The 13,622-nt window shown below is 58.2% G+C and overlaps 1 protein-coding gene across 2 annotated transcripts in view; it reads left to right on the forward strand.

Annotated features, from left to right (window-relative positions):
• Positions 1-13,622, forward strand: part of KIF6 (kinesin family member 6) — a 253,176-nt gene that overhangs the window by 84,665 nt on the left and 154,889 nt on the right. For both annotated transcript variants that reach the window (XR_014471556.1, XM_083175408.1), the window contains exon 10: positions 10,169-10,272. Coding sequence is in view for 1 of the 2 variants with exons in the window: in XM_083175408.1 (XP_083031534.1) it covers positions 10,169-10,272 (104 nt within the window). In the remaining variant the exon portion in view is untranslated. The remainder of the gene's footprint in view (positions 1-10,168; positions 10,273-13,622) is intronic.

Below are 13,622 nucleotides of genomic sequence, written 5' to 3' on the forward strand. Positions count from 1 at the left end.
CCTGTGTGACCGGCTTGTGTAACTCTATCATTCCCGGCTCATCTTCCTCTCCAAACGTACTATGTCCACCCCCCCCTCTTACAAGCCCGACACTGGCTCCACTTTCCCTGTAGAATACAATACAAGCTCCTGAGTCACCTACAAAGCCATCAGCCATTCTTCCCCCACCTACATATCTGACCTTGTCTCTCTTTACACTCCTGCCCTCTCCGCTCCACAAATGCACACCACCTCTCCTGCCAACTGGTTACTTCCTCCCATTCCCACCTCCAGGACTTTGGCTGTTGTGCTCCGTATCTCTGGAAATCTCTACCCCTCCCTATCAACCTCTCCACCTCCCTACAACCACTTTAAACGGGCTCTCAAGACTCACTTCTTTATTAAACCATCTGTCATCCTAACCTTCTGTTTATGCTCACTTCTACCCCTTCTGTGTCACTCCCGTCTGTCTACCCCGCCCCATTGGAATGTAAGCTCTCACGAGCAGGGCCCTCTCTCCTCATGAGCTTTTCTTTTATACATATATATATATATAAATATATATATATCTGCCACCCAAATAATTGCTTCAGCGCCCTGTCCCCTGACAGGAAATGCCTTTGTTTACACGTACTTGTCCTACATTGTCTTGTACTATGGCTCCATACAAATAAACACTAATAATAATAACAACAATAATGCGCCCCGCTTTTTCGTTACAGCGTCACCCCTGTGCCTGTCGTTACAGCGTCACACCTGTGCCTGTCATTACAGCGTTACACCTGTGCCTGTCATTACAGCGTTACACCTGTGCCTGTCATTACAGCGTTACACCTGTGCCCGTCATTACAGCGTTACACCTGTGCCTGTCATTACAGCGTTACACCTGTGCCTGTCTATGCCTGTCGTTACAGCGTTACACCTGTGCCTGTCGTTACAGCGTTACACCTGTGCCTGTCTATGCCTGTCGTTACAGCGTTACACCTGTGCCTGTCGTTACAGCGTTACACCTGTGCCTGTCGTTACAGCGTTACACCTGTGCCTGTCGTTACAGCGTTACACCTGTGCCTGTCGTTACAGAGTCACCCCTGTGCCTGTCATTACAGCGTCACCCCTGTGCCTGTCATTACAGCGTTACACCTGTGCCTGTCGTTACAGCGTTACACCTGTGCCTGTCGTTACACCTGTGCCTGTCGTTACAGCGTTACACCTGTGCCTGTCGTTACAGCGTCACCCCTGTGCCTGTCATTACAGCGTCACCCCTGTGCCTGTCATTACAGCGTCACCCCTGTGCCTGTCATTACAGCGTCACCCCTGTGCCTGTCATTACAGCGTCACCCCTGTGCCTGTCATTACAGCGTCACCCCTGTGCCTGTCATTACAGCGTCACCCCTGTGCCTGTCATTACAGCGTCACCCCTGTGCCTGTCATTACAGCGTCACCCCTGTGCCTGTCATTACAGCGTCACCCCTGTGCCTGTCATTACAGCGTCACCCCTGTGCCTGTCATTACAGCGTTACACCTGTGCCTGTCGTTACAGCGTTACACCTGTGCCTGTCGTTACAGCGTTACACCTGTGCCTGTCGTTACAGCGTTACACCCGTGCCTGTCGTTACAGCGTTACACCCGTGCCTGTCGTTACAGCGTTACACCCGTGCCTGACGTTACAGCGTTACACCTGTGCCTGTCGTTACAGCGTTACACCTGTGCCTGTCGTTACAGCGTCACCCCTGTGCCCGTCGTTACAGCGTCACACCTGTGCCCGTCGTTACAGCGTCACACCTGTGCCTGTCGTTACAGCGTCACCCCTGCGCCTGTCGTTACAGCGTCACCCCTGCGCCTGTCCTTACAGCGTCACCCCTGCGCCTGTCCTTCCAGCGTCACCCCTGCGCCTGTCCTTACAGCGTCACCCCTGCGCCTGTCCTCACAGCGTCACCCCTGCGTCTGTCCTCACAGCGTCACCCCTGCGTCTGTCCTTACAGCGTCACCCCTGCGTCTGTCCTTACAGCGTCACCCCTGCGCCTGTCCTTACAGCGTCACCCCTGCGCCTGTCCTTACAGCGTCACCCCTGCGCCTGTCCTTACAGCGTCACCCCTGCGCCTGTCATTACAGCGTCACCCCTGCGCCTGTCATTACAGCGTCACCCCTGTGCCTGTCCTCACAGCGTCACCCCTGTGCCTGTCATTACAGCGTCACCCCTGCGCCTGTCCTTACAGCGTCACCCCTGTGCCTGTCCTTACAGCGTCACCCCTGTGCCTGTCATTACAGCGTCACCCCTGCGCCTGTCATTACAGCGTCACCCCTGCGCCTGTCATTACAGCGTCACCCCTGTGCCTGTCATTACAGCGTTACACCTGTGCCTTTAGTTACAGCGTTACACCTGCGCCTGTCGTTACACCTGTGCCTGTCGTTACAGCGTTACACCTGTGCCTGTCGTTACAGCGTTACACCTGTGCCTGTCGTTACAGCGTCACACCCGTGCCTGTCATTACAGCGTCACACCTGTGCCTGTCATTACAGCGTCACACCTGTGCCTGTCATTACAGCGTCACCCCTGTGCCCGTCATTACAGTGTTACACCTGTGCCCGTCATTACAGCGTTACACCTGTGCCCGTCGTTACAGCGTTACACCTGTGCCTGTTGTTACAGCGTTACACCTGTGCCTGTCGTTACAGCGTTACACCTGTGCCTGTCGTTACAGCGTCACCCCTGTGCCTGTCATTACAGCGTCACCCCTGTGCCTGTCATTACAGCGTCACCCCTGTGCCTGTCATTACAGCGTCACCCCTGTGCCTGTCGTTACAGCGTTACACCTGTGCCTGTCGTTACAGCGTTACACCTGTGCCTGTCGTTACACCTGTGCCTGTCGTTACACCTGTGCCTGTCGTTACAGCGTTACACCTGTGCCTGTCGTTACAGCGTTACACCTGTGCCTGTCGTTACAGCGTTACACCTGTGCCTGTCGTTACAGCGTTACACCTGTGCCTGTCGTTACAGCGTCACCCCTGTGCCCGTCGTTACAGCGTTACACCTGTGCCCGTCGTTACAGCGTCACACCTGTGCCCGTCGTTACAGCGTCACACCTGTGCTTGTCGTTACAGCGTCACCCCTGTGCCCGTTGTTACAGCGTCACCACAGCGCCTGTCCTTACAGCGTCACAACTGTGCCTGTCGTTACAGCGTTACACCCGTGCCTGTCGTTACAGCGTTACACCCGTGCCTGACGTTACAGCGTTACACCTGTGCCTGTCGTTACAGCGTTACACCTGTGCCTGTCGTTACAGCGTCACCCCTGTGCCCGTCGTTACAGCGTCACACCTGTGCCCGTCGTTACAGCGTCACACCTGTGCCTGTCGTTACAGCGTCACCCCTGTGCCTGTCGTTACAGCGTCACCCCTGTGCCTGCCGTTACAGCGTCACCCCTGCGCCTGTCGTTACAGCGTCACCCCTGCGCCTGTCCTTACAGCGTCACCCCTGTGCCTGTCCTCACAGCGTCACCCCTTCGCCTGTCCTCACAGCGTCACCCCTGCGCGTGTCCTCACAGCGTCACCCCTGCGCCTGTCCTTCCAGCGTCACCCCTGCGCCTGTCCTTCCAGCGTCACCCCTGCGCCTGTCCTCACAGCGTCACCCCCTGCGCCTGTCCTTACAGCGTCACCCCTGCGCCTGTCCTTACAGCGTCACCCCTGCGCCTGTCCTTACAGCGTCACCCCTGCGCCTGTCCTTCCAGCGTCACCCCTGCGCCTGTCCTTCCAGCGTCACCCCTGCGCCTGTCCTTCCAGCGTCACCCCTGCGCCTGTCCTTCCAGCGTCACCCCTGCGCCTGTCCTTCCAGCGTCACCCCTGCGCCTGTCCTCACAGCGTCACCCCTGCGCCTGTCCTCACAGCGTCACCACTGTGCCTGTCCTCACAGCGTCACCCCTGCGCCTGTCCTTACAGCGTCACCCCTGCGCCTGTCCTTACAGCGTCACCCCTGCGCCTGTCCTTACAGCGTCACCCCTGCGCCTGTCCTTACAGCGTCACCCCTGCGCCTGTCCTTACAGCGTCACCCCTGCGCCTGTCCTTACAGCGTCACCCCTGCGCCTGTCCTTACAGCGTCACCCCTGCGCCTGTCCTTACAGCGTCACCCCTGCGCCTGTCCTTACAGCGTCACCCCTGCGCCTGTCCTCACAGCGTCACCACTGTGCCTGTCCTCACAGCGTCACCCCTGCGCCTGTCCTTATAGTGTCACCCCTGCGCCTGTCCTTACAGCGTCACCCCTGAGCCTGTCCTCACAGCGTCACCCCGGTGCCTGTCCTTACAGCGTCACCCCTGCGCCTGTCCTCCCCGCGTCACCCCTGCGCCTGTCCTCCCCGCGTCACCCCTGCGCCTGTCCTCCCCGCGTCACCCCTGTGCCTGTCCTCCCCGCGTCACCCCTGTGCCTGTCCTCCCCGCGTCACCCCTGTGCCTGTCCTCCCCACGTCACCCCTGTGCCTGTCCTCCCCGCGTCACCCCTGTGCCTGTCCTCCCCGCGTCACCCCTGTGCCTGTCCTCACAGCGTCACCCCTGCGCCTGTCCTTACAGCGTCACCCCTGCGCCTGTCCTCCCCGCGTCACCCCTGTGCCTGTCCTCACAGCGTCACCCCTGCGCCTGTCCTTACAGCGTCACCCCTGTGCCTGTCCTCCCCGCGTCACCCCTGCGCCTGTCCTTACAGCGTCACCCCTGCGCCTGTCCTTACAGCGTCACCCCTGCGCCTGTCCTTACAGCGTCACCCCTGCGCCTGTCCTCACAGCGTCACCACTGTGCCTGTCCTCACAGCGTCACCCCTGCGCCTGTCCTCATAGTGTCACCCCTGCGCCTGTCCTTACAGCGTCACCCCTGAGCCTGTCCTCACAGCGTCACCCCGGTGCCTGTCCTTACAGCGTCACCCCTGCGCCTGTCCTCCCCGCGTCACCCCTGCGCCTGTCCTCCCCGCGTCACCCCTGTGCCTGTCCTCCCCGCGTCACCCCTGTGCCTGTCCTCCCCGCGTCACCCCTGTGCCTGTCCTCCCCGCGTCACCCCTGTGCCTGTCCTCCCCGCGTCACCCCTGTGCCTGTCCTCCCCGCGTCACCCCTGTGCCTGTCCTCCCCGCGTCACCCCTGTGCCTGTCCTCACAGCGTCACCCCTGCGCCTGTCCTTACAGCGTCACCCCTGCGCCTGTCCTTACAGCGTCACCCCTGCGCCTGTCCTCCCTGCGTCACCCCTGTGCCTGTCCTCCCCGCGTCACCCCTGCGCCTGTCCTTACAGCGTCACCCCTGTGCCTGTCCTCCCCGCGTCACCCCTGTGCCTGTCCTTACAGCGTCACCCCTGTGCCTGTCCTCACAGCGTCACCCCTGCGCCTGTCCTCACAGCGTCACCCCTGCGCCTGTCCTTACAGCGTCACCCCTGTGCCTGTCCTTACAGCGTCACCACTGTGCCTGTCCTCACAGCGTCACCCCTGCGCCTGTCCTCATAGTGTCACCCCTGCGCCTGTCCTTACAGCGTCACCCCTGAGCCTGTCCTCACAGCGTCACCCCGGAGCCTGTCCTCACAGCGTCACCCCGGTGCCTGTCCTTACAGCGTCACCCCTGCGCCTGTCCTCCCCGCGTCACCCCTGCGCCTGTCCTCCCCGCGTCACCCCTGTGCCTGTCCTCCCCGCGTCACCCCTGTGCCTGTCCTCCCCGCGTCACCCCTGTGCCTGTCCTCCCCGCGTCACCCCTGTGCCTGTCCTCCCCGCGTCACCCCTGTGCCTGTCCTCCCCGCGTCACCCCTGTGCCTGTCCTCCCCGCGTCACCCCTGTGCCTGTCCTCACAGTGTCACCCCTGCGCCTGTCCTTACAGCGTCACCCCTGCGCCTGTCCTTACAGCGTCACCCCTGCGCCTGTCCTCCCCGCGTCACCCCTGTGCCTGTCCTCACAGCGTCACCCCTGCGCCTGTCCTTACAGCGTCACCCCTGTGCCTGTCCTCCCCGCGTCACCCCTGCGCCTGTCCTTACAGCGTCACCCCTGTGCCTGTCCTCACAGCGTCACCCCTGCGCCTGTCCTCACAGCGTCACCCCTGCGCCTGTCCTTACAGCGTCACCCCTGTGCCTGTCCTTACAGCGTCACCCCTGCGCCTGTCCTTACAGCGTCACCCCTGCGCCTGTCCTCACAGCGTCACCCCTGCGCCTGTCCTCACAGCGTCACCCCTGCGCCTGTCCTCACAGCGTCACCCCTGCGCCTGTCCTCACAGCGTCACCCCTGCGCCTGTCCTCACAGCGTCACCCCTGCGCCTGTCCTCACAGCGTCACCCCTGCGCCTGTCCTCACAGCGTCACCCCTGCGCCTGTCCTTACAGCGTCACCCCTGTGCCTGTCCTTACAGCGTCACCCCTGCGCCTGTCCTTACAGCGTCACCCCTGCGCCTGTCCTCACAGCATCACCCCTGCGCCTGTCCTCACAGCGTCACCCCTGCGCCTGTCCTCACAGCGTCACCCCTGCGCCTGTCCTTACAGCGTCACCCCTGCGCCTGTCCTTACAGCGTCACCCCTGCGCCTGTCCTTACAGCGTCTCCCCTGCGCCTGTCCTTACAGCGTCACACCTGCGCCTGTCCTTACAGCGTCACCCCTGCTCCTGTCCTCACAGCGTCACCCCGGTGCCTGTCCTTACAGCGTCACCCCTGTGCCTGTCCTAACCGCGTCACCCCTGTGCCTGTCCTTACAGCGTCACCCCTGCGCCTGTCCTCACAGCGTCACCCCTGCGCCTGTCCTCACAGCGTCACCCCTGCGCCTGTCCTCACAGCGTCACCCCTGCGCCTGTCCTCACAGCGTCACCCCGGTGCCTGTCCTTACAGCGTCACCCCTGCGCCTGTCCTTACAGCGTCACCCCTGCGCCTGTCCTCACAGCGTCACCCCTGTGCCTGTCCTTACAGCGTCACCCCTGCGCCTGTCCTCCCCGCGTCACCCCTGCGCCTGTCCTCACAGCGTCACCCCTGCGCCTGTCCTTACAGCGTCACCCCTGTGCCTGTCCTCCCCGCGTCACCCCTGCGTCTGTCCTTACAGCGTCACCCCTGCGCCTGTCCTCACAGCGTCACCCCTGCGCCTGTCCTCACAGCGTCACCCCTGCGCCTGTCCTTACAGCGTCACCCCTGCGCCTGTCCTTACAGCGTCACCCCTGCGCCTGTCCTTACAGCGTCACCCCTGCGCCTGTCCTTACAGCGTCACCCCTGTGCCTGTCGTTACAGCGTCACACCTGTGCCTGTCCTTACAGCGTCACCCCTGCACCTGTCCTTACAGCGTCACCCCTGTGCCTGTCCTCACAGCGTCACCCCTGCGCCTGTCCTTACATTGTCACCCCTGCGCCTGTCCTTACATTGTCACCCCTGCGCCTGTCCTTACAGCGTCACCCCTGCGCCTGTCCTTACAGCGTCACCCCTGCGCCTGTCCTTACAGCGTCACCGCTGCGCCTGTCCTTACAGCGTCACCCCTGTGCCTGTCCTCACAGCGTCACCCCTGCGCCTGTCCTTACAGCGTCACCCCTGCGCCTGTCCTCCCCGCGTCACCCCTGCGCCTGTCCTTACAGCGTTACCCCTGTGCCTGTCCTCACAGCGTCACCCCTGTGCCTGTCCTTACAGCGTCACCCCTGCGCCTGTCCTTACAGCGTCACCCCTGCGCCTGTCCTTACAGCGTCACCCCTGCGCCTGTCCTTACAGCGTCACCCCTGCGCCTGTCCTCACAGCGTCACCCCTGCGCCTGTCCTTACAGCGTCACCCCTGTGCCTGTCCTCCCAGCGTCACCCCTGTGCCTGTCCTCCCAGCGTCACCCCTGCGCCTGTCCTCCCAGCGTCACCCCTGCGCCTGTCCTTACAGCGTCACCCCTGCGCCTGTCCTTACAGAGTCACCCCTGCGCCTGTCCTCACAGCGTCACCCCTGCGCCTGTCATTACAGCATCACCCCTGCGCCTGTCCTTACAGCGTCACCCCTGCGCCTGTCCTTACAGCGTCACCCCTGCGCCTGTCCTTACAGCGTCACCCCTGCGCCTGTCCTTACAGCGTCACCCCTGCGCCTGTCCTTACAGCGTCTCCCCTGCGCCTGTCCTTACAGCGTCACACCTGTGCCTGTCCTTACAGCGTCACCCCTGCTCCTGTCCTCACAGCGTCACCCCGGTGCCTGTCCTTACAGCGTCACCCCTGTGCCTGTCCTAACCGCGTCACCCCTGTGCCTGTCCTTACAGCGTCACCCCTGCGCCTGTCCTCACAGCGTCACCCCTGCGCCTGTCCTCACAGCGTCACCCCTGCGCCTGTCCTCACAGCGTCACCCCTGCGCCTGTCCTCACAGCGTCACCCCGGTGCCTGTCCTTACAGCGTCACCCCTGCGCCTGTCCTTACAGCGTCACCCCTGCGCCTGTCCTCACAGCGTCACCCCTGTGCCTGTCCTTACAGCGTCACCCCTGCGCCTGTCCTCCCCGCGTCACCCCTGTGCCTGTCCTCACAGCGTCACCCCTGCGCCTGTCCTTACAGCGTCACCCCTGTGCCTGTCCTCCCCGCGTCACCCCTGCGTCTGTCCTTACAGCGTCACCCCTGCGCCTGTCCTCACAGCGTCACCCCTGCGCCTGTCCTCACAGCGTCACCCCTGCGCCTGTCCTTACAGCGTCACCCCTGTGCCTGTCCTTACAGCGTCACCCCTGCGCCTGTCCTTACAGCGTCACCCCTGCGCCTGTCCTTACAGCGTCACCCCTGTGCCTGTCGTTACAGCGTCACACCTGTGCCTGTCGTTACAGCGTCACCCCTGCACCTGTCCTTACAGCGTCACCCCTGTGCCTGTCCTCACAGCGTCACCCCTGCGCCTGTCCTTACATTGTCACCCCTGCGCCTGTCCTTACATTGTCACCCCTGCGCCTGTCCTTACAGCGTCACCCCTGCGCCTGTCCTTACAGCGTCACCCCTGCGCCTGTCCTTACAGCGTCACCGCTGCGCCTGTCCTTACAGCGTCACCCCTGTGCCTGTCCTCACAGCGTCACCCCTGCGCCTGTCCTTACAGCGTCACCCCTGCGCCTGTCCTCCCCGCGTCACCCCTGCGCCTGTCCTTACAGCGTTACCCCTGTGCCTGTCCTCACAGCGTCACCCCTGTGCCTGTCCTTACAGCGTCACCCCTGCGCCTGTCCTTACAGCGTCACCCCTGCGCCTGTCCTTACAGCGTCACCCCTGCGCCTGTCCTTACAGCGTCACCCCTGCGCCTGTCCTTACAGCGTCACCCCTGCGCCTGTCCTCACAGCGTCACCCCTGCGCCTGTCCTTACAGCGTCACCCCTGTGCCTGTCCTCCCAGCGTCACCCCTGTGCCTGTCCTCCCAGCGTCACCCCTGCGCCTGTCCTTACAGCGTCACCCCTGCGCCTGTCCTTACAGAGTCACCCCTGCGCCTGTCCTCACAGCGTCACCCCTGCGCCTGTCATTACAGCATCACCCCTGCGCCTGTCCTTACAGCGTCACCCCTGCGCCTGTCCTTACAGCGTCACCCCTGCGCCTGTCCTTACAGCGTCACCCCTGCGCCTGTCCTTACAGCGTCACCCCTGCGCCTGTCCTCACAGCGTCACCCCTGCGCCTGTCCTCCCAGCGTCACCCCTGTGCCTGTCCTCCCAGCGTCACCCCTGCGCCTGTCCTCCCAGCGTCACCCCTGCGCCTGTCCTCCCCGCGTCACCCCTGCGCCTGTCATTACAGCGTCACCCCTGTGCCTGTCCTTACAGCGTCACCCCTGCGCCTGTCCTCCCAGCGTCACCCCTGCGCCTGTCCTCCCCGCGTCACACCTGTGCCTGTCATTACAGCGTCACCCCTGTGCCTGTCCTTACAGCGTCACCCCTGTGCCTGTCCTTACAGCGTCACCCCTGCGCCTGTCCTCACAGCGTCACCCTTACAGCGTCACCCCTGCGCCTGTCCTTACAGCGTCACCCCTGCGCCTGTCCTTACAGCGTCACCCCTGCGCCTGTCCTTTCAGCGTCACCCCTGCGCCTGTCCTTACAGCGTCACCCCTGTGCCTGTCCTTACAGCGTCACCCCTGTGCCTATCCTTACAGCGTCACCCCTGTGCCTGTCCTCTCAGCATCACCCCTGTGCCTGTCCTCACAGCGTCACCCCTGCGCCTGTCCTCACAGCGTCACCCCTGTTCGTCATGTCTCTTAGTACAACATCACACCCATCACAGTGATTATATTTCCTCTCCTCACTGTCAGGTAATTGTACGTCTGAAGAAAGAGATCCAGACCCTGAAGGACGAGTTATCTCTCATCACTGGAGAGCAGAGGACTTCAGAGCTGACAGAGGAAGAGATCCAGAGGTAACAATGGCGTCAGTGCCAGGGCCACATTTAACTCCAATGGTTAATCGTCCTGTACATCTCCTGCCCTCACTCCTAGGGAAATTCATGTTGCCATTTTCTCTCCTGTAACTGCAAAGTATTTACATTTGTCTATTACCTATAGTATATAACTTAGTTTTTTATTAAACTATAAAGTATATTTCAAATGCATAAAATCATATCTCGCATTTCCTGCGGTCTGAAAGTTTTCTCTGCGTGTCGTTTGCCCCTGATCCCTTCGGCTCATTGTATTTATGCTGGATGAGGTCACTGGCGTCTTAGCATAGACCCTGAATCAGGATTTCACATCAGATCTGAGTCTAGCAGCACCTAGTGTTCCCCGGGGCGGCCGGGTTGGAGCTGTGAGCTTAGCATTTAGTGTTATGGCCCCGTTCACCTTGTATTTTAGGTAGAGAAACTGTTGCAGCTTTGTCCTTGTCTACATTATTTAGCGATCAATGCTTTCTCTTCCTGATATTTAGCCCCTGGATTTGTCATTAGCTTCTCTGAGTGCCGGCTTCACGGAACATCCTCGTGTCTGCGGAAAGCCTGTGTGTAATGTCTGATTATTCAAGGCTCAGTGCTTCTAATCTCAGCCTATTTCCCTGACAAATACACCTCCAGGTTTCCTCTTACTCCGGCTTTACAGCTCATACAGAGAGCGGACGGGTAGCGAGGTCCCTGTACATGAAGGGGCCCAGCGCATATCGCATATTAATTAGCTCTCCTAGATCTGTGATGACAGACTGTCAACTGTAGGAACGAGGCTAACCGCGCGTACACAATACATTGTTAACGATATGCACAATAACTATTTAATTAAGGGTATATTGTGCATACGTCTAGCGCGTACACACTACAAAAATGATGATGGGTCGTTAAGGGTAATCCCTGCTGTCTGAACATGCCATTATGGTCGCCATCGATGGTTGCCGTCAATGGCGATAGTAAAAACAGTCATTGATGGCAGCAGAATATCTAATGGGTCACTATTGATGTTTGTGACTATTGGTGGTCATCTATTTTCTTTGACTGGCCCGTGGCCCAATCAGAACCTGGGGGCAGGGCTTCATGGGTGTCGGGGGCGGGGCTATGCTCCGTGTCCGTGCGGAGAATAAAAAACAACAACTTTTTGAAATGCTGTGCCATCGATGGAGAAGAACCATCTGGTTCTCCCCCACGTTGATGGCAAAACTATTCTACATTGATTATAAAACATTCATCGATGATCGATGGCCATCCCTAGTCAATATCGTTCATATGTGCTATATTGTTCACCCGGGAGTTCACGCAATATCGTTAGCAATATCATTCAGTGTGTATAGCCCCATCGCATCGGGTCGGACCCTGTAGATTGAACCGACTTCGCATAAAATCTATCGGATCGGACCCATCCGCGGCACATTGTGGGTGCTTTTTAGCACCCATGATGTATTGGGTCCAATTCCGAAGGTGTGTGCCAGTAGTGAAGCACCGCTGGCACACATTTTTGTGCAGGGGCGTACATCAGTGAGTGGCGGGGTACGGTGTTGTATAATGTGTGCTGGCAGCCATAAAATGTGACATAATGTGAATTAGGGTACTGCTATAGACATATTTGCTAGGGAACTACTATGGGGCATAATTGTAGCTAGGGCACTACTATGGGGTATAAAATGAACACCTGGAGGAAAGCCGTCAGTTTAGAAGCATTGGGACAGAGGCCCCTTCAAAATGTTGCTATGGAGTTCACAGAGTTCTGGCTCCCCCCTTGTCTAAACCTATTATATACTCTGTTCCCGGGACTTTTCATACATTTATCTACCTGATTTACTGTCTGTTTCAGGCAGTCTGTAAATTACACAGCCATTAAGGCTAAAGTAGTACACAAGTGGCCGGTACTCTGCTTAATAGAGCTCCCAGTAACCTAAACATGGATGTAAATCACTGGCGTCAGGGGAGAGGTCCCACATTTAGTGCCGTCTCCTGCTGCTGACTGCCGAGTGCTTACAGAACATTTCCACAACGCCGCACAGAACAAACGCGCACATGCTGTAATTAAATCCTATAAAATAATTGAATTCAATAAACATCAACATGTGTCATGCAAGCGACGTGAAAGCACCAGGGCACAATAATACTCATCAAAGAAAAACTGGAAAATAAAACTTTTTTACTGAAATAATAATCTCTTTAGAAAATGACATCAAAGAAAAACTGGTTTATAAAAGAACTCAAATTATACAAACGGTTTTGGATTTGATTTTGGGAGTTTTAATAAAATAGGGCGGGGTGAGCTAAAAAAAAAAAGGCAAACCTAAAATAAACAACTAAATAAATAAAATACGCTTTGCCATGTTGGTAAAGATGGATGAAATCCCAAATCTCAGAATTGCCCTTTGCATAAGTATTCAACCCCAGTTATGTAGAAGCTGGAAGTTCCTCTAATTTATAAACTCTAATATACAGTATATCTAACTACTCCTCACCTGTATGAGGTGAAGTACCACCAATGACCACTAGAGGTGACTCGGCTGACCAAATTACTCATTTGCGTGTTTAGAGGAGCCCGGAGAGGAGTGAAAGGGGGGTGGGACGTGGCTTAGTTTTGGGGGCGGAGCAAGACTGACATCATCAAGCCCCGCCCCCATGACAGACAGACACATTCATTCAGGGGTCCGCGATGGGGGAGGGGCTAAAATTACGCAAAAGGACGTGATTCGCGTCATTTGTAGCCACGCCCCCTCCCCGCGGACCCGCGAAAATCGGAGTTTTATACCGCGGGGAAGGGAGGACCATGGGGCTGTGGCGTAATGCGGGAGACTTGCCCACCTTCCTGGGGGGCCGGGAGGGGGACCCGAATTGGGGGACCCGAATTGGGGGACCCTCCCGGCCATTCCGGGAGGGTAGGCAAGTATGGGGAGCTGTGAAGACAGAGATTGGAGATAGGAGCAGATACGAATGGGGGGTGGGGTAAAAACTGTCACAGATCAAAGTAAAAGTAAAAACTGTAACCACTCACAAAGTGAAAGAACATTGCAGAAGCCGTCATTGTGATGGCCTTTTAATTAGTTCATAATATTTATGGTCATTGTAATAGGCAAAACCAGTGCTTGTGGCTTCCAGTCCTAAAATATGGGGACAAACAGAAGCGAATCCTGTCCCTCACCATATAACTGACCCTAAGGATGACATATGTATACTGTATATACAATTTACTTAATTTAATATAAAGAAACTTTGGGCGTAGGGATTCCGTAACAAAAAGTGTAATTCTTAGGATTGTCGGGATTCAAAAATATTTGGGATCTGGTGGTACAGTATTTTGTATCCAGCAAGGTGTGTGATAG

The sequence above is a fragment of the Crinia signifera genome, chromosome 3 (assembly GCF_055691185.1).
Source record: "Crinia signifera chromosome 3, ASM5569118v1, whole genome shotgun sequence".
Taxonomy (NCBI): domain Eukaryota; kingdom Metazoa; phylum Chordata; class Amphibia; order Anura; family Myobatrachidae; genus Crinia; species Crinia signifera.